Below are 20,364 nucleotides of genomic sequence, written 5' to 3' on the forward strand. Positions count from 1 at the left end.
CATACAATGGAGAAAAGATAGCCTCTTCAATAAGTGGTGCTGGGAGATTACCTCCTAGAGTAATGAAAATAAAAAAAATAAACAAATGGTACCTAATGAAATTTAAAAGCTTTTGCACAGCAAAGGAAACCATAAACAAAAAGACAACTCTCAGAATGGGAGAAAATATTTGCCAAGAAAGCAACTGACAAAGGATTAATCTCCAAAATGCATAAGCAGCTCATGAAGCTCAATATCTAAAAAAAGCAAACAACCCAATCCAAAAATGGGCAGAAGACCTAAACAGACACTTCTCCAAAGCAGACATACAGATGGCCAAGAGGCACAAGAAAAGATGTGCAACATCACTAATTATTAGAGAAATGTAAGTCAAAACTACAATGAGGTATCACCTTACACCAGTCAAAATGGCCATCGTCAAAAATTCTACAAACAATAAATGCTGCAGAGGGTGTGGAGAAAAGGGAACCCTCTTGCACTGTTGGTGGGAATGTAAATTGAAACAGCCACTCTGGAGAACAGTATGGAGGTTCCTTAAAATACTACAAATAGAACTACCATAGGACCGAGCAATCCCACTACTGGGCATATACCCTGAGAAAACCATAATTCAAAAGGACACATATAGCCCAATGTTCATTGCAGCATTATTTACTATAGCCAGGACATGGAAACAACCTAAATGTCCAACAACAGATGAATGGATAAAGATGTGGTACATATATACAATGGAATATTACTCAGCCATAAAAAGGAATGAACTGGGTCATTTGCAGAGACATGGATGGAACTAGAGTCTGTCACACAGAGTGAGGTTAACCAGAAAAAGAAAAACAAATATCATATATTAATGCATGTATGTGGAATCTAAAAAAATGATACAGATGAACCCATTTGTAGGACAGGAATAGAGACACAGACATAGAGAATGGACATACGGACACAGCGGGGAAGGGGAGGGTGGGACAAACTGGGAGATTTGGTTTGACATAAATACATTACCATGTGTAAAACAGATAGCTAGTGGATCGTGCTGTATATAGCACATGGCTGAGCTGGGTGCTCTGTGACAACCAAGATGGTGAGATGAGGGGGGTGGGAGGGAGGTCCAAGAGGGAGGGGATACACGTATACACATAGATGGTTCACTTCCTTGTACAGCAGAAACTAACAGAACATTGTAAAACAATTTTACTCCAATAAAAATAAATAAATAAAAATTTAAAAAATTTAACCCCCCCCCCAAAAAAAAAAAAACCCGAACAGTATGGTATTGGCATAAAACAGATAAAGAGATCAACAGAACAGGGTAGAAAGCCCAGAAATTTACTCATGCACTTATGGTCACCTACTCTATGACAACGGAGACAAGAATATGTACTAGAGAAAAGATAGCCTCTTCAATAAGGCATGGTGGAAGAACTGGAGAGCTCCATGTAAAAGAATATAATTAGAATAGTGTCTATCACCATATACAAATATAAACTCAAAATGGATTAAACACCTAAATGTAAGGTGGGACAGTATAAAACTCCTTGAGAAAAACATAGGGAGAACACTCTTTGACATAATTGCAGCAATATCGTTTTGGTTCTATCTCCTAAAGTAAAGGAAACAACAGCAAAAATTAACAAACAGAACGTAATTAGACTTTAGTACAGTACAGGAAACCAACCACAAAATTAAAGGACAACTTTTGTGCACATTGGTGGGAATGTAAATTGGTATAGCCACTGTGGAAAACAGTATGGAGGTTTCTAAAAATAACTAAAAACAGAACTACCACATGATCCTGCAATCCCACTCCCGGGCATGTATAAGTAGAAAACTCTAATTAGTAACGATACATGCACCCCAATGTTCACAGCAGCACTTTTACAATAGTCAAGACACTAAAGCAAGCTAAATGTCCACTGACAGATGAATGGATAGAGAAAATGAGACACATATATATAATGGAATATTACTCAGCCATAAAAAAGAATGAAGTAATGTTATTTGCAGCAACATGGATGGACCTCCGAGATTGTCACAGTAAGTAAAGTCAAAGACAAATACCATATGATACCACTTATATGTAGAATCTAAAAAATGATACAAATGAACTTATTTATAAAACAGAAATAGACTCAAAGACATAGAAAACAAACTTATTGTTACCAAAAGGGAAAGGGGGGAAGGGATTAATTAGGAGTTTGGGATGAATATACACACTATTATATATAAAATAGACAATCAACAAGGATTTATAATGTATAGCACAAAGAACTATATATATCTTGCAATAAACTGTAATGGAAAAGAATCAGAAAAATATACATATGTTTATAGGTATAACTGAATCACCTTGCTGTATACTTGAAGCTAACACAACACTGTAAATCACCTATATACTTCAATTGAAAAACATAAGAAAAATTGAATACTCAACTTGGCCAGAAATATACATTTGATTCAATTCTGGAGTACTCTGTCATCAATGTGATTACTCATATTTCCTTAAGTGTTTCCCACATACCTGAGGACCACTGCTAGTGCCCTAGCAAGACACAACACTAACCTGGTTCCATCCTGGGCACTGCAGTTGACGTCAGCACCGTATTTAAGAAGATGTTCAGCAATATGGAGCCACCCTCCTGCACAAGCTTCATGTAGAGCACAGTAACCTGCATTGTCCTGATGATTAATGTCACAAATCTTGTTTTTCAGGCAGTACAAGACCAATTCCTACGTGGAGGAGAAAAGGGGATGCCATCAGATTGCACACAATAAACCTCATAATAATGATCTCTCCATAGCTTGGTAGTATCCATTTTCAAAGACGTCCACCCTCAGGCCTGAGAACCCACTGTAGCATGGGCAGGCAATATCCATCTTGGTGGAAGGTGTGTGTGTGAAAGTCTTGATGACGGAGACAGTGTTGTCAAGGACTGCTAATACCTTAGACGATGCATTGGTAAGTACAAAAGCACTCCCATTTGATGGGTATACTTGGCAGGTGGTAGTGGATGACAATACAAGTTTAGATAAAAATATAGAAAACCAACACACAAGAAGAGAGTAAATGAGGTAAAGAACATCCCTAACCTTAAAGAGGGAGGGAAACCCAGGAGGTTAGCCAGGTCCTCTCGCTCCTGTAAAGATCAGAACCTGGGAAGCAAATGCTTCTGTTTTTATATTAAAGAAGAGTCCCTCTCGAAAATGATCATAGAGAAAACCCAGACTGTCACAGAAGCAAGGAGCCACCATTGAGTGACATGCAGGAGTGGAGCCTGTTATCGCAGCCTCTTTCTCCATGTGCTGGCCCCATGCCCTGCCAGGCACTACGAAAGCCCCCACCAGGGCTGACCTTCTCAGGCCTGCTACCAGGAACTAGGAAAAGCCCCCTCCAGGGCTGATCTTCTCATGCCTGCGGCCAAGGCTAAGAAAAGCCTCCTCCAGGGCTGACTTTGTCACACCTGCCGCAGGCACAAGGAAAAGCCACCACCAGGGCTGAGCTTCTTGTGCCTGCAGCTAGGGCTAAGAAAAGCCCCCTCCAGGGCTAACCTTCTTGCACAGACAGCCAGGTATTAGGGCTACATCTATTGTGCCCACGGCCTCCAGCTTTCTCATGCACCTGTCACTGCCAGGGTTCCCGCAACCCAGGGAGTTGTGCCACCTCCACAACCTGCCCTCACAGGGGCAGACCCGAGTGCTCCAGAGCAGCCTCAGAAGCACAACCCTGTGGGTGGCCCACACACAGAGGTGGGGCTAAAACCACAGCTGAGCCCCAGGAGCAGGGCAACTAAGGAACAAGAACAAAAATCTTTCTGAGCAAATGCACAAGTCGCAGATTAAGTCCCTACAATCAGCTTGGTAAACCCTGCATCTATGGAATAACTGAATGGATTAGTGTTCACACAAATGACACTGGTCTAGCTCTAAGCAGTTGTGGACTCTGGGTACTAGTACATGCAGGAGTTGGGCCAGGACAGAGTCTGAGCTGCCTCCACAGTGCCCACAGGGGAAACAGAGACCTACTGAGAGGTTTTGGAGGGCCTCCTGGCGAGGCGGAGGTTCGCCGTGCCTCATGGTGGAGGCAAGGACACTGACATCTGAGACCCAGGAAAATATTATTATTACTATTTTTTATGTTTTGTTCTGTTCTCTTGTTTTTTGTTTGTTTTTATTTTTATTTCTATTGTTTATACTTTCCATATGTTTTTAATTTTTTATCTATTTCTCTGTTACTTTTTCCTTGTTCTGTTTCTTCCTTGTGTTTTTTCTTTTCCTTTGTTCTACTTTCTATCTTTTTCCTTTTTTCAATTTGTTCTTATCTTTTCTTACTTTTTTTATTTGTGTGTTTGTGTTTTTGCTTTTTACTTCAGTTTGCATTCTGCTTTTGTATTTTTTATTTCTTTGTATTTCTTATTTCCGTTTTTAATTGTTTGATTTCATATTGGGATACTTTTGTTTGTCTAGTTGTCCTCTTGTTTTTTGTTTTCTCTGTTTTTGTTTCTTATTTTGTATGTGTGTATGTTTTGTTCTGTTCTGTTGGTTTTTAAAAATTTATTTTTCTTTTCATTTAGTTTTTTAAATTTTTTCAGGTTCTTAAAATTGTTTTTATATTTCTATTTCTCTGTTACTTTTTTCTTGCTCTGTTTTTCTTCCTTGTTTTTTTCCTTTCCTTTGTTCTATTTTGTTGTTTTTTTCTATGTTCTATTTCTTCTCATCTTTATTTTTTGTTTAATCATTTTTCTGTTTGCTTTGTTTTCTTTCCTTTTTCCTTCAGTTTGCATTCTGCCTTTTTTTCTTTTTTGTTTTTGTCAGTTTTGTTTTTAATTGTTTGATTTCATTTTGGGGTTCTTTTGTTTCTGTTTTTTTCTCTTGTTTTTTGGTTTCCCTGTTTTTTTGTTTCTCTTTTTTTGTACGTTTGCGTGTTTCTTTTTTTGTTGTTGTTCTTGTTTGGCTCTGCTTTTACCATCTGTCTGGGGTCTTGTCTGTCTGTTCATTTGTTTGTTCTTAATTGTTGTTGCTGTTTGCTTGTTTTGTCATTGCTATTTGTCTTGGGGTTGAATGTTTGTTTTCATTCAACCCTTTCTCTTTTTTTCCCCTTTTATGCCAAGCTGTGTGGCTTGCTGGGTCTTAGTTCCCAGGCTGGAGGTCGAGCCTGAGCCTCTGGGGTGGGAGAACCAAGTCCAGGATGCTGGAACACTAGACAATTCCCAGCCGCAGGGAATATTAAACCGCTCTCCTAGAGCTCTCCTGCAGGTCTCCATCTCAACTCCAAGACCCAGCTCCACCCAACTGCCTGCAGGCTCCAGTGCTGAACGGCCCACGCCAAACAACAAGCAAGACAGGAACACAAACCCACTCACCAGCAGACAGGCTGCCTAAAGTACTAAGCCCACAGACACCCCACAACACACCAACTAAAGAACAAACAGAGATGAACAAAACAATGACTGAAATTAAAACTATTCTAGAAGGAATCAATAGCAGAATAACTGAAGCAGAAGAATGAGTGAGCTGAAAGACAGAATGGTGGAAATAACTGCTGCAGAGCAGAATAAAGAAAAAAGAAAGAAAATAAATGAGGACAATCTCAGAGACCTCCGGGACAACCTTAAATGCACCATATTCGAATCATAGGTGTCCCAGAAGAAGAGAGAAAGGGTCTGAAAATATTTGGAGGCTATAGTCAAAAACTTCCCTAACATGGGAAAGGAAATAGTCAATCAAGTCCAGGAAGTGCAGAGAGTCCCGTACAGGACAAACCCAAGGAGAAACATGCCGAGACACATATTAATCAAATTAACAAAAATTAAATTAAAAGAAAACATATTAAAAGCAGCAAATGAAAAGCAAAAAATAATATACAAAGGAATCCCCATAAGGTTATCAGCTGATTTTTCAGCAGAAACTCTGCAGGCCAGATAGGAGTGGCAGAATATACTTAAAGTGATGAAAGAGAAAAGCTTACAGCCAAGATTACTCTACCCAGCAAGCATCTCATTCAGATTCGATGGAGAAATCAAAAGCTTTACACACAAGCAAAAGCTAAGAGAAATCAGCACCACCAAGCCAGCTTTACAACAAATAATAAAGGAACTTCTCTAGGCAGGAAACACAAGAGAAGGAAAAGACCTACAATAACAAACCCAAAACAATTAAGAAAATGGTAATAGAAACAAACTTATCAATAATTACCTTAAATGTAAATGGATTAAACGCTCCAACCAAAAGACATAGGCTGGCTGAATGGATACAAAAACAAGACCTTATATATGTTGTCTACAAAAGACCCACTTCACTCAGGAACACATACAGACTGAAAGTGAAGGGACGGAAAAAGATATTCCATCCAAATGGAAATCAAAAGAAAACTGGAGTAGCAATACTCGTTTCACGAAAAATAGACTTTAAAATAAAGACTGTAACAAGAGATAAGGAAGGACACTATATAATGATCAACGGACCAATGCAAGAAGAAGATATAACAATTATAAATATATACGCATCCAACATAGGAGCACCTCAATACATAAGGCAACTGCTAACAGCCATAAAAGGGGAAATTGACAGTAAAACAATAAGACTGGGGGACTTTAACAACCCACTAACACCAATGGACAGATCATCCAAAATGAAAATAAATAAGGAAACACAAGCTTTGAACGACACATTAAAAAGATGGACTTAATTGATATTTATAGGACATTCCTTCCAAAAGTGGCACAATACACTTTCTTCTCAAGTGCTCATGGAACATTCTTCAAGACAGACCACATCCTGGGTCACAAATCAAAGCCTTGGTAAATTTAAGAAAACTGAAATCATATCAAGCCTCTTTTCTAACCACAATGCTATGATATTAGAAATAAATTACAGGAAAAAAAACTGTAAAAAATACAAACACATGGAGGATAAATAATATGCTACTAAATGACCAATGAGATCACTGAAGAAACCAAAGAGGAAATCAAAAAAATACCTACAAACAAATGACAATGAAAACATTGTCTATAATCTATGGGACACAACAAAAGCAGTTCTAACTGGGAAGTTTATAGCAACACACTCTTAACTCAAGAAACAAGAAAAGGGCTTACCTCGTGGCACAGTGATTGACAAGTCTGCCTGCCGATGCAGGGGAAGTAGGTTTGTGCCCCATTCTGGGAAGATCCCACGTGCTGTGGAGCGGCTAGGCCCGTGAGCCATGGCCGCTGAGCCTGCGCGTCCGGAGCCTGTGCTCCGCAATGGGAGAGGCCACAACAGTGAGAGGCCCGCGTACCACCAAAAAAAAAAAAAAAAAAGAAAGAAAAAAGAAACAAGAAAAGTCTCAAACAAACTGAACTTACACCTAACACAACTAGGGAAAAAAGAACAAATAAAACCCAAATTTAGTAGAGGAAAGATCATAAAGATCAGAAGATCTGATCATCAGATCAGAAGATCAGATCAGAGCAGAAATAAATAAAATAGAAATGAAAAAAAAACAATAGCAATGATCAATAAAATGAAAAGCTGGTTCTTTGAAAAGATAAACAAAATTGATAAACCTTTAGCCATACTCATCAAGAAAAAGAGGGAGAGGACTCAAATCAACAAAATTAGAAATGAAAAAAACCTTACAACTGATACCGCAGAAATACAAAGGATCAAAGGCTACTACAAGCAGCCGTATGTCAATAAAATGGACAACCTGGAAGAAATGGACAAATTCTTAGAAAAGTACAACCTTCCAAGACTGAACCAGGAAGAAATAGAACATATGAACAGACCAATCACAAGTAATGAAACTGAAGCTGTGATTAAAAATATTCCAACAAACAAAAGTCCAGGACCAGATGGCTTCACAGGCTAATTCTATCAAACATTTACAGAGAGCTAACACCTATCCTTCTAAAACTCTGGAAAAAATTACACAGAGGAGCACTCCCAAACTCATTCTACAAGGCCACCATCACCTTGGTACCAAAACCAGACAAAGAAAGCACAAAAAAAAGAAAATTACAGACCAATATCAAATTTTTGAACACTGATGCAAAAATCCTCAACAAAATAAATCCAACAACGCATTAAAAAGATCATACACCATGATCAAGTAGGATTTATCCCAGGGATGCAAGCATTCTTCAATATATGCAAATCAATCACTGTGATACACTATGGTAACAAACTGAAGGATAAAAACCATATGATCCAAAAAAAAAAAAAACCCAAAAACCATATGATCATCTCAATAGACGCAGGAAAATTTTTTGACAAAATTCAACAGCGATTTATGATAAAATCTCTCCAGAAAGTGGGCATAGGGGGAACATTCCTCAACATAATAAAGGCCAGATATGACAAACGCACAGCAAACACTATTCTCAGTGGTGAGAAACTGAAAGCATTTCCTATAAAATCAGAAACAAAAAGGTGTCCACTCTCGCTACTGTTATTCAACATAGTTTTGGAAGTCCTAGCCGTGGCAATCAGAGAAGAAAAATAAAAGGGATCCAAATTGGAAAAGTAAAACTGTCACTGTTTGCAGATGACATGGTACTATACCTAGAAAATCCTAAAGATGCCACCAGAAAACTATTAGAGCTCATCCATGAATTTGGTAAAGTTGCAGGATACAAAAGTAATGCGCAGAAATCTCTCGCATTCCTGTACACTAACAATGGAAGATCAGAAAGAGAAATCAAGGGAACATTCCCATTTACCAATGCAACAAAAAGAATAAAATACCTAGAAATAAATCTACCTAAGGAGGCAAAAGACCAGTACACAGAAAACTACAAGATACTGATGAAAGAAGTCAAAGACAACAGAAACAGATGGAGAGATATACCATGTTCTTGGATTGGAGGAATCAACATTGTGACAATGACTGTACTACCCAAAGCAATCTACAGAATCAATGTAATCCTTATCAAGTTACCAATGGGATTTCTCACAGAATTAGAACAAAAAATTTTACAACTTGTATAGAACCACAAAATACCTCAAATAGCAAAAGCAAACCTGAGAAAGAAAAATGGAGCTGCAGTAATCAGGCTCCCTGACTTCAGACTATACTATAAAGCTACAGTAATCAAGACAGTATGGTACTGGCAGAAAACAGAAAGATACATCCATAGTACAGGACAGAAAGCCCAGAGGTAAACCCACACACCTATGGTCACCTAATCTATGACAAAGGAGGCCAGAATATACAATGTAGAAAAGACAGCCACTTCAATAAGTGATGCTGAGAAAACTGAACATCTACATGTAAAAGAATGTAATTAGAACACTCCCTAACATCATACACAAAAATAAACTCAAAATGGATTAAAGACCTAAATGTAAATTAGAACACTATAAACTCTTAGAGGAAAACATAGGAAAAACACTCTTTGACATAAACCACAGCAAGATCTTTTTTGCCCAGCTCCTAAAGTAATGAAAATAAAAGCAAAAGTAAAGAAATTGGACCTAATTAAACTTAAAAGCTTTTGCATAGCAAAGGAAACCATAAACAAGACGAAGAGACAATGCTCCAGAATGGGAGAAAATATTTGCAAACAAAGCAACGGACAAAGGATTAACCTTCAAAATATACAAACAGTTCATGGAGCAAACAAACAACCCAATCAAAAAATGGGTGGAAGACCTAAATGGAGAAGACCTAAATTTCTCTGAAGAAGACATACAGATGGCCAAGAGGCACATGAAAAGATGCTCATCATCACTAATTATTAGAGAAATGCAAATCAAAACTACAAGGAGGTATATCACCTCCCATCAGTCAGAATGGCCATCATCAAAAAATCTACAAACAATAAATGTTGGAGAGAATGTGGAGAAAAGGGAACCCTCTTGCACTCCTGGTGGGAATGTAAACTGATACAGCCACTACGGAGAACAGTATTGAGGTTCCTATAAAAACTGAAAATAGAACTACCATACGACCCAGCAATCCCACTACTGGGCATACACCCTGAGAAAACCATAATTCAAAAAGAGTCATGTACCACAATGTTCATTGCAGCACTATTTACAATAGCCAGGTCATGGAAGCAACCTAAATGTCCATCTACAGGCGAATGACAAAGAACATGTGGTACATATACACAATGGAATATTACTCAGCTATAAAAAGGAACAAAATTGGGCCATTTGTAGAGACGTGGATGGACCTAGAGACTGTCATACAGAGTGAAGTCAGTCAGAAAGAGAAAAATAAATATTGTATATTGACTCACATATGTGGCATCTGAGAAAACTGGTATAGACGATCTTATTTACAAAGCAGAAATAGAGACACTGACGTAGAGAACAAACATATGGGATGCCAAGGGGGATGGGGGGTGAGTGGGATGAACTGGGAGTTTGGGACTGACATATATACACTACTATGTATAAAACAGGTAATTAGCGAGAACATACTGTATAGCACAGGGAACTCTACTCAATGCTCTGTGGTGACCTTAATGGGAAGGAAATCTAAAACAATGGATATATGTGTATGTATAACTGATTCACTTTGCTGTACAGCAGAAACTAACACAATATTGTAAAGCAAGTATACTGCAATAAAAAAATACAGAAAAAAATAAGAGGCTCTCCCCATGGACTACATAAAGTGCTGTATTTTGCTTCATTCTCCATCCCAGTTGGGGTTGAATCAATGTAATATTTCATATTTACTTATGTTGGTGACAGGAATCAACCTACGCATTTCACGTATTAAGTAAAAGTGTATCCCTCCTACTTTTCAGAATGTGAACAGAATATAATGAGTTTGTATTAGAATCACTGTTACTAATTTCATTTCTTTGGTATGTTATAATATCAGTAGTTAATCAAAACCAGAGCCTGTAGAAAACAGAGTGAACTTTAATGTAAACTATGAACTTTAGTTACTAATAATGTGTCACTATCAACATATCAACTGTAACAAAACATTAATAATAGGAATTTGGGGGGGGGAGAAGTTTGTACAAATACAGGGAACTCTGTATTTTTGCTCAATTCTAAAAACCTAAAGCTGCTAAAAAATAGTTTATTAAAAAAATAGTTTATTAAAAATGTGTAAATATATACACAGATATACTCCCACTACACAAGAGAAGCAACTTATTCAATGTTTTATCACCTTGGTTAAGAAAGTTTCATAAATATAGAACAAAATGTGCCACCAATAAACAAGTTACACTGTTTTCCTACAAGGCATGCTCAGCAGAGAGCTATCATGTTCTGACAACAAAGGAAACAAAGTAGATGGAGACTACAGGGGACCCAATACTTGTTAAGGGGGAGCTCACTGGAGTCACAGCAGGCCTCATTGTGACAACTCTTAAATAACTCACCTGCTAAATTTAAAACAAGGGCCATTCCAGCCACTCACAGAAGTGAGAAGCCTTTTATGACTTTTCAAGGACACATCAACCAAAGGTGACCACCCACTTGGGAGCTAACTAGGATATTCCATTTGCTCATCCCATGAACCTAATGTGACATGCTGGCAAACCTGGCCATCAGCACCCTGTTACTTTGGGTCACTGCAGCAGCTCCCTCCCAAAACAAGAGAAGAAAGAGAGAAGGCACGCCCACAAATGGATTCCTTCATTCAGATCCTAACCTGCCAGAGAGCCCACAATCCTCTGGACTCCCAGGCCACCTGCACCGAAGCCCTGGTTACTGAACTGGGATACCGCATGAAGCTGCTCTTTTAGCAGGCCCTCACTAGGCAGACTCGAGTGAACACCTGCAAAGCTAATGAGTTTTGTGCTCCAGCCAGGGTGAGGCCCTGTCACAAGGCTCTGAAAGGCACTGACTGCTCTGTACAGATGAATTTACCCAGATCTTGGCAGCCCACCTGGTATCCTATCAACCCAGGGTTTATTTGCTCTCACAATTATGGCCTTCATCTGGAGACCTTCATCACTACCACAGCTAATTCAAGGGTACACAGAAATAAAAAGACATGATAGCTAATGGGTATTTCAACTCTCTTCACGTGGAGGGTGGCAACAAAGCAGCAGTAACCAGGTCAGACTTTCTGCCATCAACTGTCAACTCAACTGTGTTACTATCACATAGTACTTTTCATTTCTGCAAATGAATGTATCTTATGTTATCCCACAGAAATACCTATGAGATACCAGGAACAGGATTATTCTTACTCAACACCTGGGGAAATTGCAGACAAGAGAGGTCAAACCCCAACTTCAAGTTTACATGACCTATGAAACTTATAACTCATGTCTAGTGTTGAGAGTCAAAAGGTCAAATCAATAGCCCCGGCTAGAGAAATGTAACCTAAATGTGATAACCACCTGAAAACCCTTCTCTGTTGCAGGCAAGTTGGTTAAATACATGCCTCCTAATTTTTAAGGGTGGTGGCTTCTAAACAAATGATAACTGCTGTCACCAACAGTCAGAATGGTTATGAGGCCAGGCAAGTCTCCCATACAATACATTTCTGGTTTATTTTTTAACACTAGAAATTGGGAATATCTGAAGGGTACCCCACCCATTCCCAAACAAAATCAAACTGTTTTTGTTGGCACAAATTAAAAATATCCCAGACTAAGAAAATGCTACTGTTTCAAAGGACTGTCCCACAGGGTGCTAGCTTACTTACAACTTCCCACCCACTCATGAAGTGTGCTCAGGGTCAATGGGAGACCTACAACTGGGCACTCAGAAAGGGCTCACGGGACACTGGACAGCAGCACAAATCTGGCCAAGGTGAAGGAGACACAGTTTCAGTTAAATCCTGTGTGGTGGTAAAGATGCACAGTGGCAGTAATCTATTTCACAGATATTTCAAATTGTAAGTAGGGCAATTCCAATGTGACACAGTCCTTGGAGAGCAGTGGGGTAGGGGAGAGAAGGGAAGATGGGGGGGGCTTGGCTTTGGAGCCATACTGGTGAACTGCTACCTGCATAAGTAGCACTTTAACCCCTCTGGGGTTCAAATTCCTCATCTGAAGTCAAGATAATACTTGTTACTACCACACGAAAAGGCTGAAAGGATGAAATGCGTTACCATGATCTTGTGGGCTTAGAACGAGTGCTGAGACAATACAATCTACCACTGACATCAGCCACGCTAGGTGGGGAAATGCAGGTGAAATGGGCAGGGAGTTCGGAGCAAAGTCTAAGTCCCTCCTCTCATCTGCCCTTGGGCTCTCCTACCCTCCCAGGAATAGAGGTCTGTCCCCCTCCATTTCCACAACCCTGCTGCCTCAGCACCTACCCTGCAGACACTGACCAACAGCTGACCCCCATGTGTATCTGTTCATAAACAAGCCAAAATGGGGCTAGTAAGTTCTCTTCCCCTTGCTAATCAGAATCCAAAAGGCTTATTTCCACAAGCCCTGAATTATGTCAAATTTGATAGCAGATGTAAGTGAGCAAGCCTAGAGGATGCCAAACCAAGCCACCTGCTTAAACAAAGTAAATATCAGAGCGGCCTTTCTTTTCACACCCTGACTGAACAAGTCACCAAAAGAAGGGCAGCACCAGCAGGGCTAATATAAACATCCTGGGAGAATACCTAAGCCCAGCTCCTAATGTGAAGGGCGCTGGGCTCTGAATGCCATCTCCTCCCCTGCCCTGGTCCCAGGCAGTACACCCTCCTACCGCATGTCACGGAGGAGTGGCCAGTGATTTCTGAATCTAGGAACCCACAAAAACACACACGAGGACACCCACCTCGTAGCCAAGTCGGGCAGCCCGCTGCAGGAGGGTCTCTCCAGTATTCTTATTGACAGAAAGTCTCCGTGCTTTCGGGTGCAAAGGGCGACACTGGGTTGTCTGTGGAGATGACCCTGAGTATAGCAGCTGTGAGGTCTGTGAAGCTGGCAGCAATTGCTGCACACTGTTGAAGTACTTCTGGTCCTGCTTGGCTGGTGACTGTTCGCAGTTAGAAGTGAGCTCAGGCTGATTTCGGAATCTCTGGATGTTCACCTATCACAAAACCAGGCAGTACAAACATTTAAGGCCATCTTCCAACAGCTGATTCTTGCCCTGACTTACAAACCTGAGAAGGAGGCACTTTTTCCTTTTCAGGTGTTTGGAGGAGGGAGGGGTGTCAGAGGGTACTGGGGAAAGGATTTCATTCGTACTAGTTTGAAACTTCATCACCACCTAGGAGATATGGTCGCTAGGACAAGTGAGTCAACTTGGGGAATGAGATCAGGAAAAGGAAAGCTTTGTTCTTTGAGAAGCAGGAAACAGGTAGGCAAGCAATAACTTATGGAGTGCCTGCACAAGCCTGATTCAGGAGGAGATGTCAAAAGGTACCTGGCTATCTGCACTGTTGCTTTTCAGTGAGGTGCACCGCCTGGGCCCCTGAGGAATCAAATGCTTGGTTTTGCACAGTCTCTTCCCAGATGTTTTCTCAGTGCCATTAGTGTATTTCTGCAGCAGCATGGCACCCTGGCAATCCTCTTGATCATCTCTGTGCAGTACACCTGGCTTATGGCTTTGTTTAATTCTCTGCTGTTTGGTATGCATCATCAAGCCTGATGTGCAGCTTGGCTGGGGCTGCATTTGGTTGCCCACAGTGGTAGATAAAAGCCTCTTCGTGGGCACGGAGCTGGAGGATACAGGAAAGTCTAAAAGGGGGGGTGGAGGGGTGAGGTGTAGGGAAGGCAGAAACGTGCGTTACAAGTTTTAGCTGGTACAGGAAGAAAAAACTACTGTTAACACTGATCACTTCAGTTTTCAAAGGTATACTAATTACATTTCAAAGCCTTAATTTTTTTTTTTTTTTTTTTGCGGTACGTGGGCCTCTCACTGTTGTGGCCTCTCCTGTTGCGGAGCACAGGCTCCAGACGCGCAGGCCCAGCGGCCATGGCTCACGGGCCCAGCCGTTCCGCGCCACGCGGGATCTTCCCTGACCGGGGCACGAACCTGTGTCCCCCGCAGCAACAGGCGGACTCTCAACCACTGCGCCATCAGGGAAGCCCAAGCCTTAATATTTTAATGACTCAAATTCAAACAGCAAATAAGTTAACCCACAAAATGAGTGTCATGTTTGTTCAAAGAACCATGACAAGAGAGCAAGAGTCAGCTCTTCATGATTTTACACCCCCACCTAGTGGGCTCAGATGCAGGACCTTCCCAACCAAGGACAACCAGCCTACATTCTAAGGAACTACCAAATTGACATACTAAGGTGCTGGAATGAGGGCACTGTCACGCCACAGGGTCAACAAGACTTACCTTCCTGAGCAGCCATGGTCTGGGTAAGAAAAGCCCAAGAAATAAATCTCCCTCCTTTCAACTGAGCTCCTCACTGTACATTGCAGAAGGAAGAAGTATGGAGGCTAGTAGGACCTCAGGAGAGAACTCCCCACCTACCACGTACTACTCAGCCAACTTCGATGGTGCTCAGGTCCCGTCCAAGGCCCTTTGCCACAGACGACAGGTGACCCACCCTCCAGGAGAGGCCCCCCGTGTACCTTGATCATTGTTACTGGATTTGAGGAACTCCTCCGACCAGCTTCTGTTGCCTTTGGCCTCTGCACTCTTTCTGCTGGGTTTCTCTTCAGAGATTTCACTGCTCTGGGCAATGACCTCAGGCTTAACAGCCTGGGTCACTTCCTTCCTGCCTTGCCAGGCAGGTTTGCTCTCTGCCGCCAACACCTGATGCTCCCGTTCTGTAAGATGGAGCAAGTAGCGCTGCTTTTTGGGATGGAGCCCTGTTAATTCAATGCACACCTGTCATTTCCCTCTCAGGCCAGTCATCTAATGGAGAAATAACTACAAATTAATCAAAAAGTACCCTGGCGGGGTGGGTTAGTTAGCCTGTCTTACACATCAGTAATGGGAGTATAGGAAGGGAGGAGGAGTGTGGTCACTCTCTTTGCTGGAACGTAAGTCTTGGGAGACTTTGTCTCTCTGTCTTTAGCTATCTTGGGGCTTAAGTATCTAGCAACCGGGAAGAAGGGGTACGAGCACCTTTCCAAGGGCCTGTAGGTTGTATGTAATCATTCCTATACTGCCCTGGAGGTGGTATGAGAACAGAGCTCTTCCACTACAACTGTTCAAAATACAAATGCCTTATCTTCTATACTGAATGGACTAGTAACTTCATGCTTTTACAGTTGGGGGCATGAATGAAACAACCAAAATGAGGCACGAAGCATATGCAGTCCTTTTAAGCATACATGGTCCTTTCTTTTGGCAGCAAAATCTAAGCAAGCCAAGACTGACCTGAAAACCTCTATGAAAACATATGTCCATATTTTCAATTAAGTGAAGGCTGATATAATAAACAGACCAAGTATCTACCAAATATCACCTACAGAAAGAAAAACACTAATACTCACTTGGGTCAACAGGAAAAATGATGAAGGAAAAGGGACAGTAAACAAAGTGGTGAAAGACAGCCCACATCCTTTATGGGACAAAGCATATGGTCTCTACTATATGTTCTGGGCCTACAGCCCAGGCTACTACTGCAACCTTCAAGATAAGCAGAGGAATGCAGGGAACCTGAGAAGACCAATGGCACTAGGACGAGGAACCCTTTAGCAAAGTTTATTAGTGTATGTACAGGTTCAGAGGCAACTTCAAAGAAATCAATCTAGTTACTGCTAATCCTTCTCTGTCCTCTCATCACACTTAAAGTGAAAACCGTATCACTGAAACCATGTAACTGTTACCATTTCCTGTCCAGGAGAAAGGTCCTTGATATCTCAGCACCCCCGTGACACTATGTACTTCTATCCCTTTCATTGGCACGTATGCCTTTCACGGATGTCTCAAGACAGGTGGTTTGAAGACTGATTAGCTAGGTGATATTTTGTGTCTTCCAGATGAACAACAAAACAGTTGTTGAATAGACAGGACCCTATCTTCCTTGTCATATAACTTATCATCAGATTAAGAATCAGTTTATCAGCACAAGTGTTTCAGATTCCAAGTCCAAATTTTACATTTTAACTTCAGGTGTCATGTAATCACCTGTATCTCTAATAACAGTTTCAACCATTCCTAAACAGGCATCATTCTCAAGGAGAATATTTTCTACTTAAGTTTTCACCCTCATGCAAACTTCGTAAAAGTGATATTAGTTTATATCTCACCCACCTGATTTTTTGGCTGGCATCTTCTGCCCACAGAAAATACCCAGAACACTTGTGATGACTTATTTCACATGTGCTGGCAAAGAGTGATTCACTGGTAACCTCATCTCCCTGCTCCTCATTGAATGACAGCACCCCCACAGAAAGAGCCCTTTCCTGACAGGCTCTAGGCTTCCCACCTGGTAAAACCTGCCTGGGTGCAGAGGGTGCCCCTTCACCCACCAGGTCTGGGAGCATGCAGCCCATGTGTTGCCCTTCCCGCTCAGCCAGGCATGGGACTCCTGTGCCTGAACTTACAGTCTCCTCATGCCTTGTCCCCAGGGACCCCAAAGTGTGATGTCTGTGGCGCCTCATTCTGAACTATTATCAGAAAGCTCCATTGCTAAAGTCATGGTTCACTGAAATCACTCATCCACACACACAGTTTATGTTTTCTTCTGCTTTTCACAAGAGGATCTTTTTCCCAAACTAGGTCCATCCACCCTTTCCCCAAATACCCACTTAAGACACTACAAGAAAAAAAAATAGAACAACTGAGACCTTTTCAGTGCTGCCTCTCACAGCAAAGATCTGGATTCTCTTAAATGAAGCCCTCTCAAGAGGGCTCCTGAAGAACACCTATGACTGTGCAAGATACACAGGCTATACAACCTACATGGGAGAGAAGCTATACAGCACATTCCTGCAGATATCAATTTAGTCTTTTGCAATTGAGGTCATTTTAAGGCCTATCCAAATGACTACCCTTGAAGACAAAGAAGACAGACAAAGAGATATGTAGGTGCACTGACCATGAGGATCTGCCATTGTAGCTACTTTTCTAAAAACAGAAAGTCACATGTCCTTGGTCTTGCAGTCTAGGCAGATGTTACCATGACTATGTTCTTTTCTTTTCTTTTCTTTTTTTTCAGCATGCGGGCCTCTCACTGTTGTGGCCTCCTCCGTTGCGGAGCACAGGCTCCGGACGCACAGGCTCAGCGGCCATGGCTCACGGACCCAGCCGCTCCACAGCACGTGGGATCCTCCCGGACCGGGGCACGAAGCCGTGTCCCCTGCATCGGCAGGCGGACTCTCAACCACTGCGCCACCAGGGAAGCCCCATGTCTATGTTTAACACTTGCTTCCTGCAGCACGGTCATATGATTCACAGCACATATGTCCCATAATATATCATGTTGTACCACAGCATTTCCTCACAAAAGCATCACCACGGCAACATTTACAAGTCATCACAGCAAGAAAGCAACCTCTCTACTATTGAGCCATGCCCAGTTAGCACTAAACAAAATGGGGAAGTATTGATTGTTTAAGACTTACCAATGATCTAAATTCCATCCTCTGCAGGTAATTATGGAAACTCCAGCAAAAGCTAACCTTGTTAAAACTTATTTCCTCTACAGAAGAGGCATTGGGAATCTCTGTTCAAAACTCAAAGTAGTTTACAAAACATACACATGCTGTAGTGTAAGAGAGGTTTCCTGACCTAAAAAGTTTCATGAAGCTCTTTGACTCAGCCTTCTTCCAATTCCTGCCCAGCCATTTCCACTGAGCAGGTCCTAAGTCTGACCCAGCCAAACAGCTGGCAAAGAAGACCGTCACTGCGTGTTTGAGAAGGAAGGGATGAATGCCTCCTTGTCCTTCCCACTGATGGTTCCTATTTATGCACGTCCTAGTTTTAAGAACCTAACTCATATGTTGTCTTCTAAAGTGAAAATTTACCTCAACTGCCTATACTATCATAGAGTAAATGAAAATCTTGACCACATTTTCAAGTTAATTCACCTTTTTGTAGGCCACTGCCACAGAGATGTACCCAGAGACGTACCATATTAGAGTATTTCTAAATTCAGGGCCAGTGCTTCTTTGAAAAAGGATATATGTCCCAAGAAATAACCCACCCTAGGTGCTTCTTTCTTGGATGCCACAGCTTTCGAAAGGACAATCAACCCTTCACTCTGCAGACTGAAAGAGCAGCCTATTTCCCCCTGCAGCCACCAAACTGCAGAGTGAATTCCTTCCTCTCAACTCTGAGAATAGACTCGACCCCATTCTCATAGATGTGGTACCACACTCAAGCTACTTACCTCTCTCACTATCATTCTGGTTGTCAATGGCCTCCAGGGTTTCCTTCTTCCACTTTTTGCCCCGATTTCCTTTCAGCCTTTCCCGGTCAGCAGGGCTGAACTTGCACACCTCAGAGTCTTTGGTTGCAGGGTGGCCACATTTTCTCTCTTTCCTCTCCATCTCCAAGAAGCGCAACATTGCACGCTAGAAAGAGAATGAATATGGAAAAAGTACAGCTTACCATTAAAGACGTTTTAGTTGCCTTATCTTAAAGGAAAGTATCTCCAAAAAACGGTTTGCCTGAAAACAAATACAATTTATGAAATAAAGCTGTTTTACCGTATCCTTTTCATAAAATTTGGCATGCAAATACATATGCTGCATGTATGTATATTCATGAACACACTATTGCAAAAATACATTCTCTTTTGGAGATAAAAACAACAAAGATAAAACAGTAGTAAGAAGAGATGCACAATGAACAAAGATGGGCGTAAGCTATAAGCTTCCCTTCAAATATTTTGTAATAAAATTTAATTCTAAAAGTTTATGTAATATTCTAGTAAAAATAATTTGAAAAACAGAAAATTGCAGAACTGATGGTGAGCCAGGTAGATGTAATACTGTCCTTTTGCAATCCTTCTATTCATGTAATTAAGGTGGGCATTCAATGAGTCATTTACATAACTTTATCCATTTTTATAAACATGTGCCAACTTTTTTCATGACTTTACAGCAATAATTTGACTTTATTCATCTTTTAAATAATGCTAAAAATCTTGATAAATTCCTGCATGAATGATAATTCACTACTGAGTTTAGTAACAGGCTATAGCTCATTATGCAAGGGGTGTGTGTGAAGGCTGCACGAATGCCACAGACATGCAGCTCCCACACACTTCCACCAACTATCACCACATAGGGCATTCTGAACAGCAATTCTAGGTATAACTGTTAACATACAGTAACAGCACAGAAATTAAAGCAACTTGTAAACATCACACAATCTTTGCAATTATTAAAACTTCTGATATTAGCATTTGAGTGAAGTCCTTTTAGAGTCTACACAATAATTTGGAGTATGCAGATACACGAACCTCCTAAGTCCTACCATGTACTCCCCTTACTGGAGACCTTTCAAACATTTCAATTACCATAAGCTTCATTAATTAAATCTGCCTACTGTCCTGCCCTACCATGTCCCCCCAATCCTCTTCATACATTTAAAACACTGACA

The 20,364-nt window shown here is 41.0% G+C and overlaps 1 protein-coding gene across 1 annotated transcript in view; it reads right to left on the reverse strand.

The window, feature by feature from the left end:
• Window positions 1-20,364, reverse strand: part of LOC132419243 (BCL-6 corepressor-like) — a 50,892-nt gene that overhangs the window by 20,826 nt on the left and 9,702 nt on the right. The window contains 6 exon segments of the mRNA XM_060003234.1: window positions 2,561-2,727; window positions 13,681-13,935; window positions 14,272-14,585; window positions 15,435-15,693; window positions 18,381-18,457; window positions 19,148-19,331. Of these exon segments, the coding sequence (XP_059859217.1) occupies window positions 2,561-2,727; window positions 13,681-13,935; window positions 14,272-14,585; window positions 15,435-15,693; window positions 18,381-18,457; window positions 19,148-19,331 (1,256 nt within the window).

The sequence above is a fragment of the Delphinus delphis genome, chromosome Y, assembly GCF_949987515.2.
Source record: "Delphinus delphis chromosome Y, mDelDel1.2, whole genome shotgun sequence".
Taxonomy (NCBI): domain Eukaryota; kingdom Metazoa; phylum Chordata; class Mammalia; order Artiodactyla; family Delphinidae; genus Delphinus; species Delphinus delphis.